This window comes from Mastacembelus armatus, chromosome 21, assembly GCF_900324485.2.
Source record: "Mastacembelus armatus chromosome 21, fMasArm1.2, whole genome shotgun sequence".
NCBI lineage: Eukaryota > Metazoa > Chordata > Actinopteri > Synbranchiformes > Mastacembelidae > Mastacembelus > Mastacembelus armatus.
The window spans coordinates 11,034,876-11,054,784 of NC_046653.1; the positions used below are offsets into that span (position 1 = coordinate 11,034,876).

The window sequence follows — 19,909 nt, forward strand, 5'->3', positions numbered from 1 at the left end:
TGCCTTGACCACAATAATCATCAATCAAAATATATCCCTTTATTACTAACATATGTTTTGTAAATTGTTTTGAATAATATTATGTGAATTTACCTGTTTACCATCTACATCACTGATAAGTGTAAATTGTCTACAACCCAGGGGAAATTTCAGGAGGCCAAGTGGAACAAAACACAAACAAACAAAAAGGTCAGCTGTGGCCACCAGGCGTCGCCAGAAACCACTGTGCCCATCACCAATTTTCAACTGGCTGTATTTGATGAGGTAATAACACAAAGGGTATCTGCGCCTGTCAAGTGAGACACCACATGAATTTGTACAAGTTTGAAGTTGGATTTGGTGCTTTCTGTACACGCAAGCTAAGTGGTTCACATTTTAACCCTTTAAAAGACACAGTTCTATCTGTGAGACATTTTGGATTTGCTTTGGCCTTTTGGTGTGTTTTAGTCTGTAGTGTACTGCAAGAGTTTTAAATTTAAATAGCTCATTTTAGAGTCGTTATAAACAACTTTGACACAGAATAGGTTCAGACTTGTGGCTATGGCTTCAAAGTATCTTCCAGTCAAAAGGGAGAAAACCTTTCAACAGTGACAGGAGGTTTGTTAGAAAGGATCGACACCAGCGCAGCGTTTCTTTTCTAACCAGACTCTGTAGAGGTGTAAGCTCGTCTCTCTCTCTCTCTCTCTCTCTCTCTCTCTCTCTGTCAATCTGTCTCTGGTGCGTGAGCGCGCGTGCATTTGTGATCGGCGCGCGGATGGTGATGATGAGAGCGTGACCTCACCGCTTTCTGCACAGCTGCGGGAGAGAGGGAGAGACACGCACACTCAGTGAGAGAAAGCGAGACCCAGGGACACGCTGACGGAGACGTGGAGAGTTACCGAGCGGCGGAGAGTATTCAGAACACGGGGGTAACTGCACGGCCCGTGGGGACTCCGTGGTGGGGTGTCCGTGCGTCGGCTGCTTCCCGCCGGTCCGCCTCCCAGAATGTTCTGTGCCCCCGGTTCATTTCTCCGGTACACGAACCAGTCGCCGCGGCGTCTCCACGGACACTGAAGCCCAGATGCTCACCCTCTCCTCCGACATGGACGAGTCTTCGTCGCTGCTGGATTTGCTGGAGTGCTCGGTGTGCCTGGAGCGCCTGGACACCACGGCCAAGGTGCTGCCGTGCCAGCACACCTTCTGCCGCCGCTGCCTGGAGAACATTGTCAGCTCCCGGAACGAGCTCCGCTGCCCGGAGTGCCGCATCCTGGTGGACTGCGGAGTGGACGACCTGCCGGCTAATATCCTCCTGGTTCGCCTCCTGGACGGTATCAAGCAGCGGCCCCAACGAGGCGGCGGAGGAGGAGTAGGAACAGGCGGCAAGCAGTCCCTAGCCGGGGGCTCGCTGCAGGGCTACGCAGCCGGGATATCCGCTTCTTCCCCGGGCAGTGCGATCAGAGAGCTCCCTGTGGCCACCCGGAGCTCCCCTGTTAAGGTTGGTTACTTTCCCACCATCCACGATATGAGCCTGTGTCTCTCTATGTAGAGCTCAACACTCACACTATGTTCAAATGTTGTTTTCCTTTTTCTAAATACTTGAAGCACAAACACTAACTAAAATATTTTGGGAACGGTCAAGAGACAGTTTCCAAAACAGCCTAAAAGCAACTTCAACCTCGGTCTCCAGTCTGCGCCGCTGTCCGGTTTGGCAGCAGGTTTTGGTGGAAGAAGCTTTTGGGGACACTGACGAATTTCACAGTTTATCTCCGGCGCTCGCTGGAAATAGGACACAGTGTATTCACCGCTGTTGTATGGTTACACACACACGCACATTTGTAGACCGTGCTCTGCATTGTCACGCAGGGAGACTGATTACAGCATAGATTGTTTGAGGATGAGGGGAAAAAAAACACTTGGCAGCGCAGTCCAAGTTATGCCACATGGTGTGAGGGAGAAGGAAGAAGGACAACGTTGTTTCCTTACGGCCGTAATATTTAATTAAATGGGACGGCAGAAGCGCATCGATGTGGTCTTGTTGCCAATCACACAGATATTTATCCACTGATGCATATTGTTGTCTATTGATTGTTTTTGATGATTTATCACCAGCTGTGCCTGTGATATTCCCTGATGTGATATACTACTTTGACATCATTATGAGGTTTGTCTGTCCTGTGATGCCACTGAGGCATAAGTGCACTGAACCTATGGTGAGGGAGGAGAGACATGAGGACAGGCTGAGAGGGTCACCAGCCCGTGTTACTGGTGTTGCCACAGTGCACATGAAGCCCACACAGGCTTCAGCATTTTGAGGCGTCATAACTCAAGCTACCTGAGAGAGGAATGGACAGCCTTGTTTACTCGCAGTGCAGGGCATCCAGTCCATTATCTTGTGACAGATGTGTTGAAGAATGTGGCTGTAATGTAGCAATGAGGCTGAACATGTGTTTTTATCAACACCAAGCTCCAGCTGGAATTCTGGCATTTTCTGGCCGTCACTGGGTAACAGAAAAGCCTAGTTTTACTGCCGTTTCACCAATTTAAGATGTTTCCTTGAATCTTTGGTACCATGAGATGCAAAATATATAGCTACAGAGAACAACTGTCAACCAATGTGAACCAATAGTATTTTTTTAAAAGACTGGTATGTAATCGAATAGAAACTGTGCAGAAGAAAGTGCTCAATTCCTGCACATAGCCAGGTGGTAATATACCTACTGGATTCATCTGAAGTAAAGGACGAAGAAACAATGGTTGTTACCTCACCCCACTTTTTTTTTTTTACTTGTTTCTTTGAAGAAAGACAAGATTTCCAGGCTCAGTTTTTCATGCTATGACTTGTTAAGCTGGATATACTGTATTTGTCTAAGGGAAGCTTGTGTTGTACGTTTCTTGGGATTTTTCAATGCCGGAGTGCACGGGGTTAGTGGTGGACAGGTATGTTCATGTTCGCCCTCAGCAGTTTAGTGATGTCCCCCAATAAGAGGGACGGAAAGACTGATCAGGCTAAAGAAGATACTGCCGTCACCTTTTACACCCTCCTGTTCAGTACAACAAGACTTATAAGACATGCTGGCCATTGACTGAAGCAATGGAGCTTTGGTATGATGAAGTGCAGCCGCAGTGAGCAGTCTCTCATTCATTTATGGCGATAAACTGAAATTCAAACGCTCAGTGACATTTTCACTAACACGAAACACTCAATTTCAATACACTCAATAAACTTTACCTGTCCCTACAGGGCACTTTAATGTGTGCTACATGAAGAAAACACACACACACACACAACATGGTGTTAACAGTAGAAGCTATAGGTTTTAGACAAATGGTTGTGATAACTTTCTAGAGACCAAAGTGACGTCTTAATTTAATTAGATTTTTACACTGAAAAATATGGAACATTTTTTTCACTGTAAATCATTTATTCACTAATTGATTAATTAGTTACTCTGTTTTTGTTGTTGTGTTAACCTTACAGGGGGGAAAGCATGCATGTGATCGCACACACACTCATACAAAAAACACAACAATGCACACATTGCACACTCAATTCTTAGTGGTGGGCAGTCTGTGTTTTAGGACCCCATGGGGAGAGCACTCCACTGTGGACTTATCCTTTATTGCCAATGAACATGCACACACACACACACACACACACACACACACACCGATAACCCATTACCCTCTGCAATGCCCTGCAGTCACTTTGACCACGTCTCCTCCAGGCTCCCTTGGGACTAAGGCCTGGTGATGAAAGTGTGAATTAATCTCCTCTAACAGTGCATGTGTGTTTGTGTGTGCGTGTACACATGCATGCCCCTGCACAATGCTCTTGCAAATCTGTTTGAGTACCACACTCGTGCAGTACTACCACACACACAGTTATTGACAGAGTCAAACAGGTCAAACAGAACAGTCTACATCAGGTGTTAAGGGTCATAGATGAGAATGAATGTGTTGCTATGGAAATGTAAGGAAAGACAGACATGCTGACTCAGCAGTAAGAGCTTTTGCCTCGGCTGTCTCTGCTCTTTGAGCTTCACTCCTCTGACTTTGTGCTTTGACCACTGAGTTTACCAAGACCAATCATTTCCTTTTGCCAATCTCTATTAAAAATTAAATTCTCAGTGAGTGATAATTTTCCAAGAGGTAGTAAAGTAAAATACCCACTCAGATTTTCATAGGAATTTTTCATCTTATCTATTTAGTGCTGTTTTCTGTGCTGAATAATTTCTGGGTCAAGGGCTGAGTTGCTGGTTTTAATATTTACTCTTTTACTTCAAAGGAGAAATGTGGAGCCTGTTACCAGTTGATGACTTTACCAACCCTAGTCCCTCAGCTGAACTTGCAAATCAGCTGTTGCAGAAATAAAATGTTGTTTTAACTATGTAAAAATCTCAGGTAAAGTGAATAATTTGACTGCGGTATGTTTGTGTGAAAATAAATAAGGTTTTTTTGCAGACTAGGATGAGGGGTTGATCAGAAATGAATCTCTGTAAGTCAAACATGATGTTCATATGATGAGACTGGTTATATTTATAGTTTAGAAAATCTGATTCCATAGAACATAGTTAGTTCTGTTTTTTTTATCCAGTCCTCCTCCTAATTCTTGCATTGTTGTTTGAGCTAGAGAGCAAAATACAGATTGTGCAGAACCACATGTATTTTCAGCAGATTTAGACTGCAGTAAACAATTTGTCACACATGAGGGGGTATTAAAGTAAAACAGAATGAATCAGTTATTCCTGATGTTACACTGGTGAGTCATGTGATTATTTTCCAGATTATTCCATGTCTTTAGTAATGGCTGACACTGCACACCTTCTGTAGTCTGTTCATGTTACATCTGCCAAGGAGGTTTTGTTTTTTGCCCTGTTTGTTTGTCCTATCCCATTTCAGCTAAATCTAGTGGCATATTAGGCCATGGTGTAGGGATAAAGTAATTAGTATTTCCTAACATGGCAAGTAAATGTGTTTTCTCTATTCTCATGAAGCACTGCACCAGCTTTTAAGACAGAAATGCCACAATTGTCACTTAATTTGTGTATTCTGATGACTTTAATACATTTTTTTTTAATTTTTAACACATTTCTTGGATTAAGCAGTCTTGGTAGAGGTCTCTACAATCTTAGAGATTCTACAAACATTTGAATTCCCAGTTTGTGTAATTGTTTTTGTGCTCACAGGGAAAACACTTCAAAGTGAGCCTTTTTTTCTGTTTTAGCTGTCTTTGTGCCATATGTCATCCCCCCACATTTACTGCCAAACAAAGGCCCTGGACAAATGGGAAAACCATTTTGAATGGAGGAGAATATTTGTAATATTTACACAGTGACGGTCTCATTTTTGCACAATGCAGTGTTGCCAGATCATATTCTAGAGTAATGCATTGAAGCAAATATCCTGCATGTAGGTACCTCAATACAGTGCTTTGCAATGCTTTACGTCAGCACAGCATGCAGAAATAGAAACAGATTTAATGGCAGGCAAATATTCAAGACTGCAAATAACAGACGCATTAAAATGTTGGTAAATCAATAGCTAGCAATGACTGATGGATGACTTAGCGATCCATGAATTTTTACAGACCTTGGCTGGACAGAAGTTGCAGGTATGTGTTATGGAGTGCATTGTTTTTGCAGTGTTGCAGTGTTGGTGATGGGGTGGGATGTGGAGGCCTATTGATTACAAGCTTTCTCATTTTCACCTTAGTAACAAACCCAAGGTTCTGTTACATATTCATGGAGCTTATTTATCTATTCATCCAACTCATATTTAGTGTATAACTTACATTTTAATCATTTTTGACCATTAAAGCAACACTGATGTGGTGAGTTTTGTCTGGGTACTCAGGCTTCTTAAAACGGTCCAAAGACAGTTTAGGTCAGTTGGTGCCTGTAGGTGTGGCTGTGTTAAGCCCTGTGATAGACTGGTGATGTGTCCAGAGTGTACCCTGTCTCCTGCCCAAGTTGGCTAGTTCCCTTTCTGAGCACACACAGTTTTGTCATAAGATATTTAGCTCCTTGGGATTTACACTTGTGCTTCTAATTATTTTATAATTACATGACCGATAGGAAAAAACAGCCCGCTCAACTGTGAAAAACATTTGTGATATTGTGGGGCTTTGCCGTGTAGACTCTGCTTGTCTAATTTCCGTGAAAGCAGTGACTCACAATGGTCTCAACCCTTGATCTTCTCCCTTACCTGTATTTACCTGGAGGTTGCTTTGGTGACGCCCAAGGTTACCATGGCAACCCGCTGGAGCAAAAACGCCACCTGCTTTCATCTCCGGTGCTAGACATTACCTTGCCCAGTCATTCCCATGCGTGTGTGTGTGTGTGTGTGTGCGTGTGTGTGATAATTAAGTAGGGGTTCCAAAAAGGAAACAGCCTGTTATCAATCCCTGCAATGATCCTGTGAACCTTTCTTTTGTATTATAGTGAACTAGGAATGTACACAAACACACACATGCACACACAAGGACTTAACCTTAACCCTAAATCCAAGTTTTTTCCAAGAAGTAAATTTGACCTAAATGTCATCACTTTCAAAAAAATTCATTCCTTCCACACCTTTACAATAACACAGTGTGAGAAAGCCTCTTTTTCCTGTGGTTCTTCTTAGATAAAGATACACTCACATACAGTGCACACACATCCAGACGTGCATGCACATTCATTCACATTCATTAGCCTTGTAAAGTGCAGATTTCTGGCAGTAAACAACAAGCTCTCAGTCATTACCTCCACATTACCCCCTCACTTCATAAATACTAAATGAAGGCCTGACACATATAGTACATGCACCCACACAGCTACACAGACACACAAACAATTCATCTTCTCAAGTTTTTATTTATCAAGTTTTTTTTTTCTTCTCTCCTCTGGACACATTTGTCTCTCTCTGAGTATTTATGTGTGTGTTTGTGTGAGAGAGATCTCTCTGCCTTCTCAACCTTTTTCAATGCAAATTGTCAAGTGAACATTTGCAAACATCTTTTTTCCTCTGTTGCTCTTTATGCATTCTTTCTCATCTTCCTCTTGCTTTTTCTCTGAAGTTCATGTGAAGAGAACTTAATTAATTTCAGCCTTACCACATAATGAAGCCTTCCTCACACACACACACACACACACACACACACGAGTGCACTGTCATTTAAGACGTAGTTAAAGCTAGATGGTTGTTCTCTTTGCCTCCTGGAATGTTTTGGGAATTGTGGTGTTTTGTGCGTGTGTCTGTGTGCACAAGTTTGCACAGATGTGTGTATACAAGCCTATATGCATTCATCTGTTTCTATTCTTTTTTGCATGTTTCCCAGTTGCCAGTTTTTCTCTAGTAGACACAAGGCACAATTGGATTCTGAATGGTGTGCAATGAAGCTGCCCACAGTCAGTATTCAAAATCTTAGACCATTTTCATGCCAAGGTGTACTGTGTTGATGAGTTTTTTGTCAACATTGAAAAGCCTCTGAAACTATATTTATTTGTTCCACTTCTTTGAAACATTGGAGTGGTACTAAAAATAAACTATAAACAAGAATAATCCAATCAAAACACAGGGAAACAGATTGGTCTCATGAAATGAACAGCGGATGGTGATGACAGCTGCAAGATAAGATTTTCAATGAAAAACTTATTTTGTGGTTAAACTGTGAATGGCAGAATATGCATCTTTGTAGTGCCAGCAGTGGAAATCAAATAACTTGCTATTTGCTATTTGCTAGGCATGTTGATATTAATTCAGAATCATAAAACATCTTTTTACGATCATGTTATTGATATAATGTGATGATCCAGTAATCCCACTTTGCAGTCCCACTCATATCAAAATAATTTAGCATGTCCCTCATATGTACTTTCTATACATTACCGTGTTCCCCTAATTACTCCTGAGTGATCTCACATTAGTATCATCCTTGGCCTTGCCTTTATCCTGCTCATACAGATATGGACAGTCTATGTCCATTTTGGATATGGACAGAGGTGGCTCAGATGGTTGGTTGATGGATGGAGTCAGGGTGGCAGCTGAGGGAGATGGTGCAATGAGTTTGTGTGTGTATGTTGTTTAGTTTAAAGGGTGACTGCGTAATGGGTGTTAAAGCCTAAACAAGCTTTGGAGCTTGACTGCTATTCCCAATGGTGTATGAGTGGAATCCCATCAGTCCCATCCCCCAGTCCCACAAATACACACATGGGCACTCACATCCACACCCACACCCACACATTAGGTTAAGGGTTAGCCCCCTCACTCCTGGTCCTATTGTTACTATGGAGATGAGGGTGAGAAGTCACAAGCCACTGGTCAAGTCAGGATGTTTCTGACAGAGAAGGGCACCTTAAACCTGCCTGATACCACAACTGGACCTATGGAAGAAAAAGTAATATATTGTAGAAATCAATGCTGATGTTAGCAGATTGGCTAACAAAACTGCACCCACTGTGTTTGCTTCAACTTTCTGAATCGAGTACAAAAGCGTGTATCCAGTGCCATGTGGGCAGTTGTAGGCTATATGGATATTGTATCATCATCCTGTCAGTGGTACACCAGAGAAATTGACAGCATGTCTCCTAGAAAAGCTGGCCCTCAAGAATAGTAATAGAAAATTTTTTAAATGGTTTTGTCCTTACACAAGATCAAGAATAGTTCATCATGTTCAAGTTTAAGTGAGTAAACCTAGGGCTGTGCAATTAATCGAATTTTGATTTTGATTTTGATTTTGATTTCGGATCTCAACGTTCACAAAAACTATGTAATCGAGAAAAAACTACATTATTCAGGTTTTCAAGTTATTTTGGCCTGCGTTGTTAATGACACGCATGCTCACTTTCGCCCCTCCAGAAGCCCGAACTCTCTCAGCCTATACTGTCGGCGAACCAAGTCGCGTATGTGATATCTGGAGGCATTTAAAAATCAGCGTGACTGAAGATTTTAAAAGTGATATTAAAAATGAACATGTAACATGCAACAGTAGAATTTGCCTCACAAATGTTACTATCATTTTTTTAGGTAAACAGTATCTTTGACATCTGAGGGAAGCAATGATGTATGCCATGTTGTGTAAAGCAACAACTTCATAATAAGTGCACAATCCAGAACCATGTCCGGCGTGGGTGGGCGTTCATGTGCTACTTCCTGGTGAGAAAGTCACAGCTTCTGTACTGGCATCACATTACTTGGTTTCTGGCTAATGAAACCAATGTTCAAATCAAACCAGAATTACCTCCTGCTGCCATCTGCCATTCCCACTGTGCAAAATTACCCCAAGCAGCTTAAAACAGTCTTCTGCAATGTGAATAAAGTGTTACAAGTCATAGTTTGTGACTACATGTAGTTTTACTTTGACTCTGCTGACTCCTCCAGCAGTATGCAACGTAATGTGTGTGTCTGTTGTAATAACGGATGAAGTTCCACTGGCGATGTGCTTGAAGAAGTGGAACAGTTCTCCTGGGGAAGAGATACGTTGAAACGCATTGTGGTTTCTCCAGGTGTCAGACAGTGCAGGTGTGTGTGTGTGTGTGTGTGTGTGTGTGTGTGTGTGTGTGTGTGTCTGTGCCTCTATGTGAAAACATTTCAGTTCCTTCCTGTCTTGTTGCAAAAAATGCCTCCTCCATCCACCTCCACCTCCTCCTCCTCGTCTTTCTCTGTAATGGAGAGATGTTGAAATGCACCCACCACCCACTTTAGACTTGGCAGGAAACAGAGTCTTGGCTGGAGTAGAGAAAAGAGCTCAGTCTACACGCACACACACATATTCACAGACAGTTACACAGATACACATACACACATCTGAAGAGATTTTGGAAACATGGCAACTAAGACAGGTCTTCCTCTTCATCGACCTGCTGTTCATTCTCACAGCTCTCAACTTCAATTCATCACCAGCAGTGTTTATGGATCTTTGTAAAATCATTCTTTTCTGCTCTTTTGTATCTTGGCCCACAGGACTGACTGGACTCAGAAGGTTCTTTCCTTCACAAAGATTTTTTTTTCAGCAAACTTCACCATAATTCACTCTGAATCATTTCAATCACTTTTGGCAGGTTGGATGTCTTAGATGTTAATTATTCCTTTAAGTAAAGTTTAGAAAGAGGGACAAACTAAACACCAAAACAAGCAGCTGATGTTCTTTCACATATGAAAATCATGAAAAAATTCAAGTTTTTCTTAAATCAACTTCAACAAGTGCGAAGTCTAGGTGCTCGAACATGCTTAATATAATAAGGTCACAAAAATATCAAGCATCTGTAACATCTACATTAGGATTAGTTTAGCAATGAGGTTAAATCTTGAGATGAAAATACTTTCATGGCTGAAACGGCCGTCATCTATTCGTTATGGGATCACTAACACTGCAGTAATGCAATTGTGATACCATATGGCCACCATAAACTATATAATATTCCTCTGAAATGTGCACTGCATGCATACAACTTTTTGAGGGTCAGATAAGAACATTTGAGGTTATTTCAGGACGCACTCTGATCCTCAGTGTTCATGGCTGCAGTACAACTGTGATCAGCTTTCCACTCTGACGTCTATGTCCAAACATCCACTCCTGGCTCTGTGTGTGTTTGAGTGAGTGAGCATGTGTGTTACGTGTATGCATAAATAGTATGTGTGCATATTTGACTTGGCATATACATACATATGTGGTGTTTGATGGTGGTTTGTGGGTGAGAAGAAATTAGAAGTGAATATGTTTATGTATCGAATGTGTATAAATAATCATGTGCTTATATGTGTTGTTTGGCTGCGTTTTGTTTTTATGCACAGTTTCCCAACCTTTTTTAATACTGGACTTTCAGAAAATGGTATGTGTGTGTGTGTTTAATGGTCATGGTAGTTTGTTATAGGGAGCAGGGAGTGTGCAAGGAAGTTGAAAGGAAAAAAATGCAAAGCCTAGTGGCAGTTATGTAGTGAATTTTTGGCTTCGCTTCGGGTGTATATACTGTGTGTATGATTGTGTGTGTGGTTGTGTGTGTGGTAGCCTGCAGGACAGGGATTATGTAAGCAGAGAGAAGTAAGATCAAATATCACCCCCCCCCCCCGGCCCTATCCTGTTTAGATTGGGGACAATGGGAACACTGGTACAATCACATGTAAAAAGCTTTACATTCTCCAGAGACACTAAGACGACTGCCCTTTTCTTCAGCACAGCCACTAAAACCTGTGTTCTGTTTATTCTCGCTAAGTGTCACTTGAATTACAGAGAGGTAAATAGGAAGAAAGTGAGAAGATGAGACATATCAACAGAGACATGTCACCATAGCAACGTGCACTGACCAGTCTAGAGCTCAAAGTTTGATCACTGTTATATAAATATATATATTTTGATGGAAAAAGAGCTATTTAGCTAATGCTGGTAAGATCTTGTATTCTATAAAAATATTATTTTTTAATTAAATTGCAATATCTGGAAAAAATGACGATTGATAACTAGTATAAGACACGATGTGAAAAGCTATTAAGGCTGCTATCCTCGGCTGGTGGAATATTTAAACTACATGAACCATGTACAAAATAACACACAGTAATATGGTACACAAAGAGGCTGAAAGACAGAGAGGCCTAACATGTCCAATTTGCTTTTGATAGACAATGTGAATTTCTTCCTTTAACTAATCCAAACTTGCTCTCTACACAAATAGGAAAATGTTTTTCCAAGCAGCCTGGTGAAATGACAGCAGTGCTTGTAGCTTCTATGTTCGGAGACAGCTTGGTAGTCACTTTCTCAGGGAACCTGTGAGCACCTAGATGTCAAGGGAAACTCTGAAGAGAAATCCAGGTTGAAGGTTGTAAGGTGCTTATCACATCCACTTGTCGATACTGGTGTATAATCAGCAGTATGTGCAGTGTAATGTGTAGTATGTGTGTAGAAACTCACACATTGTGGCCAGTTTCTGTTTGTAGTAAAATGGAGCATTTATTTCTTTATTGTTGTTGGTAACTCATTCTTCATCATCTTTACTTCATTTTGTAGAAATTTCATCCCGTATATACTCAGATATGACACACAACTGGACAAAAATTCACTTTTATTGTACGTTGACTTTTAGTGAATATGTGTCATAATGATAAGATCACATTATTTCATCATTTTAGAAGATTATTTTGTCCAATTAATGAGTTTATGTATTATTTTCAGCTTTTCATTGTATTGCATTTAACATCAGCTTAGTTATTTTTAAATGTCCATTTTTATTGTAAATTAGCAGTTTTGTGATACATACATCAATATCAGAAGTCTCATTTATAATGTAAATCAGAAGGTAAACAGATCAGCAATATTTGACTCATGTGTGCAGCTATGAGTAAAATCAACACTGTTCCTTTAAGGTTCGGTTTTTCAGTTACTGTGGGTGGAAAATGATCAAACCTGATTCCTGAAGAAAAAAAAAAAAAAAAAAAAAGCAAATTTACAGTCCCATGGTTTGTCAGGGTGAGATGTTTTGCAGTTCCATTTAACCATCTAATCTGAGAAAATGATTCTGGGAACACTGTTCTCACTGAACTACCCAATTAATGTCGATGAAGTAACTAATCTCAAGTTTGCTAAAAGGGTACTGATGAACTCACTTTTTTTAAGGTGGTCTTTTGAGCTGACAAAAGGTTGAGTCATGTTGATCTTAAAGAATCCCTTCTAGAAATGGAGAGGACAGCTTATAAGAGAGAACGGTGGGCTGCATCCTCTTTCCTGTGAGTCAGATGGTTTGCATGTGATGGACCTGTAGTTCCATCGTTTTCACTGCACATTTGATTTCTAGGAGACAGATAGAGATGTTGCAGTTATTTTTCTGTTGTGAATCCCAGTTGGAATCAATCTCACACACTTTTTGTCTTCCATCACTCGTCTCACAGCCTGGCAACAAGAGACATAGTGACTAATACTCAGTATCCAAATAATACAGAGTATACATTTTTTTAGTAAGTTCAAAATGCAAACTAGAAAATTTAAAAATTACTACAAATTAGTGTACTGCAAATCAGTGTAAAATCTATATACTATTATTATTACTGCTAGTTTTTAGTCATTATGGGTTTGCAGGTGCTGTGTCTTCTTTGTTATTTCAGTCTTGAATTTTAAAACAACAACAACCCTTTAGGCTCTTAGTCAGCTACCAGATCTTCTGCAGTTGGTATAGTGAGGGTGATGGACTATTTATTTTATTTATATATATATATATATTTTGCAAACCATGTTCTCCACTAGTGGTATTAGTACTAAGTATTAGGCACTGAGCTCTTTTCCACCTGCTCTACACTCAATACTGTGCCTGAACGCCTCCTGTGACACAGATGGAGCTCCGGAGCTGCTGCTGCTTTGCTAAATGTTGCTCATGCTATGCCTTCTGTGTAGACAGTGTCAGGCTTCCCTTGCCCAGTTCTGCCAGCTCTATTAAAACATCATAGGTCATCACACTGTTCTCTGGCTCAATTTGCATATCCCTGCCATCAGGAAACCATGATGTCTTTTGTAGAAACTTGGAAAAACAGCCTTATAGCTTGTCCATCATGTCTTTTTAAGCACAAAGCGTTTATATTTGTTCCTTTTTACACATAAAGAACCATGCAGTCCTTAATGCAACCGCTGACTGGCATGTTGTGTGGCCTTGTCATCTAATCATACAGCATGGCAGTATGTTTGCAAAGTATTGTACTTTTTTTTTTAACTATAATTCTGACATTTTTGTCAGAACTGGTGTGAATACTTTGATTTCATTTTCATCATCATAATCATAACCTTGTCTGTTCTCATTTCTATTGTTCCATTAAAGCCTTTTCAGCTGTTAAACTCTTCTTTTCCTAGCATGTAACATTTGTTTTTGTTCCATGGCCACTCTTGCTTTGCATAGTTTGTCATGTGTTTTAACACAGCTGCTGGAAGCAACAAATCTCACTGCTCATTAAATGCATGTGGCAGAATTGTGGTTGTGTAAATGGAAACCAAAGCTGTGATCTCAACACAGGTCATTCTTCATTATTATTAATGTGTGCCATCTTCTTCACTCTTTCCAAGCAGAGGCTATCTGTGACTGATAAAAAGAACGAGTTTAGTGTCAAATCCCTACACAGACACAGATAAGAGAAAGACAGATCAGAAACATTGTGTGTGTGTGTGTGTGTGTGTGTGTGTGTGTGTGTATGTGTGTGTGTGTAGTTGTATAGAGATCTTAGTGAGTACCATTTTGAACATATTTCTATCAAAGTGAGGACATTTTCCTGGTCCTCACTTTTTTTAGACTCCTGTTTGAAGGTTAAGACTTAGTTTTAGGGTTAGGTTAGGGTTAGGGTTAGCTTGAGGTGAGTTGTGATGGTTAAGGTTATGGTCTAGGGCAGGGGTGTCCAATTCTGGTCCTCGAGGGCCACTGTCCTGCTTGTTTTCCAACTATCCCTGCCCTACCCACTGCTGATTACCGAGAACAGGTGTGTTCAGCCAATCTTAAGCTGGAGGATACCATTTCACTGTCTTCCCTCACTTCCTCCCTCATCTGAGATGTGTGTTCCAGATTCTAACGGACTGAACACACCTGATCCAGGTAATCAGCAGTGGATAGGGCAGGGATAGTTGGAAAACAAGCAGGACAGTGGCCCTCGAGGACCAGGATTGGGCACCTGTGGTCTAGGGCAATAAGCATTATGTCTATGTGTGTCCTCACAAAGATAGCTATACAAGTGTGTGTTTGTGTGTGTGTGTTTGTGTGTGTGTGAGTGTGTCAGCAGATCAGATTCATGTTGAAAGAAGCTGGACATCTAGATCATCTTCTTTTCCATTTCTTCCATTTCTGTATGGCTTGTGAATATTTCTTATATGACAACTTACAATAATTACTTCTGCAGTTTCGAGTCTCATAACATATAGGGAGGAATACACTTCTGAAATACTGTCAGATACAGTCCTATATTTACTGTCCCAATTGCATGTAATGTGTCATTTTCAGAGTCTGGAAATGCTACAAATTAAATATATACATCTAAAATTCCCTTCTCACCCCTATGGGTGGTGTGTGTGTCTTCCTCAATCTCAGGTCCTGGGAGTTTGAGGTTTCTTTGCAGTATCTTAGCTGTTCCTAGCACTGCTCTCTTCTGAACTGAGAGCTCTGATGTTGTTCCTGGGATCTGTTGGAGCCACTCTCCCAGTTTGGGGGTCACAGCTCAGACACTGTTGCTTTTACCTTCCACATCTTTTCTAGCTCTTCTTTCAGCCCTTGGTATTTCTCAAGCTTCTCATGTTCCTTCTTTCTGATGTTGCTATCACTTGAGATTGCTACATCTACCACTATGGCTTTGTCCGGTTGGTTAGCCATCACCTGTTTGTTGGTCTGTATCTGGAAGTCCCACAGGATCTTAGCTCGGTCATTCTCCCTCACCTTTGGAGGTGTGTCCCATTTTGACCTTGGGACCTCCAGCCCATATTCGGCACAGATGTTCCTGTACACTATGCCGGCCTCTTGGTTATGACATTCCATGTATGCCCTGCCTGCTAGCATCTTACAACCTGCTGTTATGTGCTGGATTGTCTCAGGGGCATCTTTGCACAGCCTGCACCTGGGGTCCTGCCTGGTGTGGTAGACCCCGGCCTCTATCGATCTTGTGCTCAGGGTCTGTTCTTGTGCTGCTACGATTAGTGCCTCTGTGCTGTCTTTCAGTCCAGCCTTTTCTAACTATTGGTAGGACTTTTCGATATCAACCACTTCTTGTATCTGTTGGTGGCACATACCGTGCAGGGGTTTGTCCTGCCATGATGGTTCTTGCTCCTCTCTCTCCGCTTCGGGCTTCTGTTGCCTGAGATATTCAGTAAGTACCGCATCCCTCTGGGCCATCTTCCTGATGTACTCATGGATCTTTGCTTGTTTCATCTTGGATGGTGGTTCTGACTCTCACCAGTCCTCGGCCTCCTTCCTTCCTCTTAGTGTACAATTTCAGGATGCTGGATTTGGGGTGAAGTCCTCCATGCATTGTGAGGAGCTTCCTTGACATCTTGACATCAGTGGCCTCTATCTTTTCCTTTTGGCCAGCGGGGTATCTGATGATAAGAATTGCGAAGAACCCTCAAACTCCTCTGGTAGAGGATCCAAAATTGAGAAAGACACACACACCACCCGTAGATGTGAGAAGGGATATGACCTGGATGCACCACCATGTCACCATGTCCACAGATAATCCAGGCCAAAGCTAGGCTGAGGATGAGTGCAGTGCTAAACAGAAATTTTATATGGATCCTAGTTTTTTGTTTTTTTTTTTTTTTTTACATTTTATTTTCAGTCTTCAAAGAGACTGGCAATGGTTATGATGGCAGCATTAATCAACTGGGTAGAAATGTGCTGGAGAGCCACAGGAGATACTGGCACAGAAGTAAAACTGGGACAATGTCAGACCCTGCAGCCACGGCTTTCCTTTTTCTGAAAACACATTCTTTCATACATTTACCCCATTTCTCTCTTCATCAACACACCCCGCCTTTCTTTCTCACTCCCTTTCATGCCTCTTCTCTCTCTTTTGCTCCAGTCTTCCCAGCATGTCTGTTATAGCTGCTTGGTAATGACAAGAAGGAAAGCTATGCTGTTAAAATGAAATGTAATTGCAGGTAATATTAACAGATCCCTAGAAAATGATTAAAAATTGATGGATGGCACTACTTTATAAGAAAGAAAACCTGTAGAAGCTGATTTGAGTTCAGTTTCGCAAATCTATCAAAACTGAAAAATTAAAATTTAAAACTAAATGTATAAAATGTTATGAGACTGTGGTAAATTTGGACACATAAATATATATGCTCTAAGACACTGGCAAGTTTGATGTGAGGAAAATAACTTTTTGGTCATCCAGCCACAGTGGGCACTGGAAAAAACAAATCTACCAGCCATTATTTTTAGCACCTTTAACTTTACACAAATATCTTTTTTTTTTTTTTTTGTATTTTACCAACTTGACAGACTTCAGATATGGTATTATTTTTCACTTGTGGCAGTACTTTAGTGACTCTGTAGCTTCATTAAACAGCAGTGGAATCACCCATTTGACACGCTTACATACATTATATATGTTTTTGACAACATGTTTATACTTTGCAGAAATCTAATGATTCACAGAAGGCTGAGACCACATCAACTTTTAAGTCTTTACGGCAGGGAAGGCTGAAGGCTTTCAGCTGAAGACACTTAACTATCTTAAGTCACTAATTTCATTGGTTTACTTTGTCAAGGTACAGTTATATGAGTCACATCCGCTGTAGTTACTTTAAATTGAGCCTCACTAGGCTGAAACGTATTGGACCACAATTTGGCAGTGCGTTTGTAACCGCATTATATGGATTGTCATGGTCCCAAATAGATTTGCAAGTCATTGCTAGTTAAATAATGGTGACAACTGATCCTCCATGTAGTCTAGAAATCCTCAGTTCTTGACAATATGTACTATAACATTGCACTTCCTGGACGAGACTCATTACAAAGAAAAGGAAAGGTTGTAGAGCACTGCTTTTAGGGGAAGAAGAAAAGATGATGTGACTGTTACCATGATCACCCAATACCAGCCTCTAACACACACAATGACAGACAATGTGTGATAATACCACACTGTTTTCTCTCATGTTCACCAACCTTTCACACCTGCAGCTTTGATTCACAACAGTCACAGCTTCTTACCAAAATGACTGTACTACACACTTTTCAAAGCACCCCTCTGTTTGAGCTGTTTTACCATGTAATAACATAACTCTGGCAAAAATAAACCCAGGCACAATACTTGCTTAATTGGCTGTAATGCACTGTTTTTCTTTGAACCTGTAAGATGATCGATGCTGCACGCTCTTGTAAAAGCATGAAATGTTAGTGGAAATATAAGACTTTATAAACTTTATTGAAAATCTACAGTTTTCTGCCTTTTCCAAACACCCATAATAGACCTAAACACACCTAGTATACACTTTAAAGAGTGACTGTTGGCACAAAAATATAGTACCTTAGCAGGTTAAATCATAGTACCACTCTTAGATTCTTTTTTTTAGATTTCTTTTTTACTTTAAAGTAGAGGACGTTTTGTTTTGATGGCCTTATTTTACCCTATGATGCACCACCTGGTGTTTAGTCAAAGAAGCAACATGCTTGCACATATCACCCATAAGTGAACAATCTAGAGGTAGTTTTGCTGCTTTTTTAGCATTCAGTGCAGAGATGCTTGAGTTGAGGTACACTTCAAGATGACTGGTAGGTCCCAGTCAACTTACTGTACAATAGCAGCCTTTCTCTTCAAACCTTCACTCTTCAGTTCAGCTGATCCCTCGTTGTTTTATTTCCTCTTGGTTCTCTGCACTCTCTGTTTTTCTCTCCCTCTGGTTTTTTGAGTGACACCACATTGCTTCTTTATATCTGCTGAATTCAGCTGCTGCAGCCTTACATGCACACATTCTCTCGCAGTTTTTAAGCCATAAAACAATGTCAGCAGGAAGCCTTGTCCTGATGGCCCATTCTACTGTGTATTGTATGTATCTTGCCTGTATTAAAGGAAAACCTCTGCAGTCACACCTATGCAGTCACGCTTCTTCTCCCTCTTCTATCACTGGCAGAAAATTGAATTTCTGCCGCTGTTGTTGCCTGTGATGTCCCTGTCCCAGATAAATCACTCAAGTCCCTTGGTGCATGCATTTAGACACACACTCATGCAAACACGTACACACAGTAGTGGCCAGCTGATGTGGGTTTTTTTTTTTTTTTTAAAGCCAACACTATTGTTTTGTTGACATTTGCTAATAGCTTATTCTGTCTTCTGTTATTTTTATGTGAAGTAGATGTTTTTTTCTTGTCAGAGTTGAAAAAATTTATGGTGTATAACATACTGAAACCCAACGCCAACACTATATCATTACTACACTTACACACTTATAGATTTAACATAGTATAATTAAAAGTTTAACGCATACTCTTTATAAAAATATTTAAAGGACAAGGCGAGTTCCTTCCACAAATCTCATATCAGGACTTAAACCAACAATACATTTCATGTACTCACCTTAATGGCTGTGAATCCAGAACTTGGTTTAGCTTATTTGTTCATGCTGTACACCTCCACTGTTGTCTGAAAACTATTAAAAAACACAGCAGTGAGCCACACTGCTGCACTGGGTGACATCTGTGTCCCTTGCGAAAAATGTGAGGCCTGTCTTTTTTTCAAAACAAAAGAGCTCCAAAGACTAAAAACCCTATATCTGCTCTGTTTACTGCTCTTCTCGTGATAGCAATGTATTACCCAAAATATATACATATATTTTTAAGTGATGATGGTCCTAGATTAAAAAAAATGTGAATGTGAAAGTCTGTACCAAATTCAAAGTCATTTCACTCAAATCCCTAATGTGAACCTTATGGTAGCTCTACACATAAAAACCACTGAGCCAATTAGGATACGCTGGCATGTATTTCACAGGATTTGTGAAAGGTTTGGCCTGCTGGAGGTGCTGCATAAAAGGTTAGCTAATAGGTCTTATGTTCTGCCCTATAATACTGAATACAGCAGCAGAATGAATGACTGTGTGTAGAGGTAACACCATCATATCACTGCTGCAGTGTTTTGTCTTTGGATTATGTGTAAAACGAGATGTGTGTGTATGTATGTGTGTATATGTATATTTATATATATATATATAACACACGCACACAAAATTTTTTGGGTTAAAGTTTCACTCTTTCTTAATAGTGTCATTACTTCCATGTAGATGAGACTGTAATGAGCTTAACTGTGTGTAAGTGCAGTTTTGCATACTCATACTACATTGGGCAGAATATTTCTGGTGACTGACATTCCTATTCACAGCCACAATGCATTCCCAGCCACAAGCTGCACATAGTCTCAGAAATCACATACACACACACATTGATGAGACAATGGTTTATGTATACCAGGAAGATATGTGGCATTCACACACTCACACACA

The 19,909-nt window shown here is 40.7% G+C and overlaps 1 protein-coding gene across 2 annotated transcripts in view; it reads left to right on the forward strand.

Annotated features, from left to right (window-relative positions):
* Positions 1-732: 732 nt before the first annotated feature.
* LOC113123310 (E3 ubiquitin-protein ligase SH3RF3) overlaps positions 733-19,909 on the forward strand; it is a 76,745-nt gene continuing 57,568 nt past the window's right edge. For both annotated transcript variants that reach the window (XM_026295239.2, XM_026295240.2), the window contains exon 1: positions 733-1,474. In XM_026295239.2, coding sequence (XP_026151024.1) covers positions 1,061-1,474 — 414 coding nt within the window. In that variant the 5' untranslated portion in view covers positions 733-1,060. The remainder of the gene's footprint in view (positions 1,475-19,909) is intronic.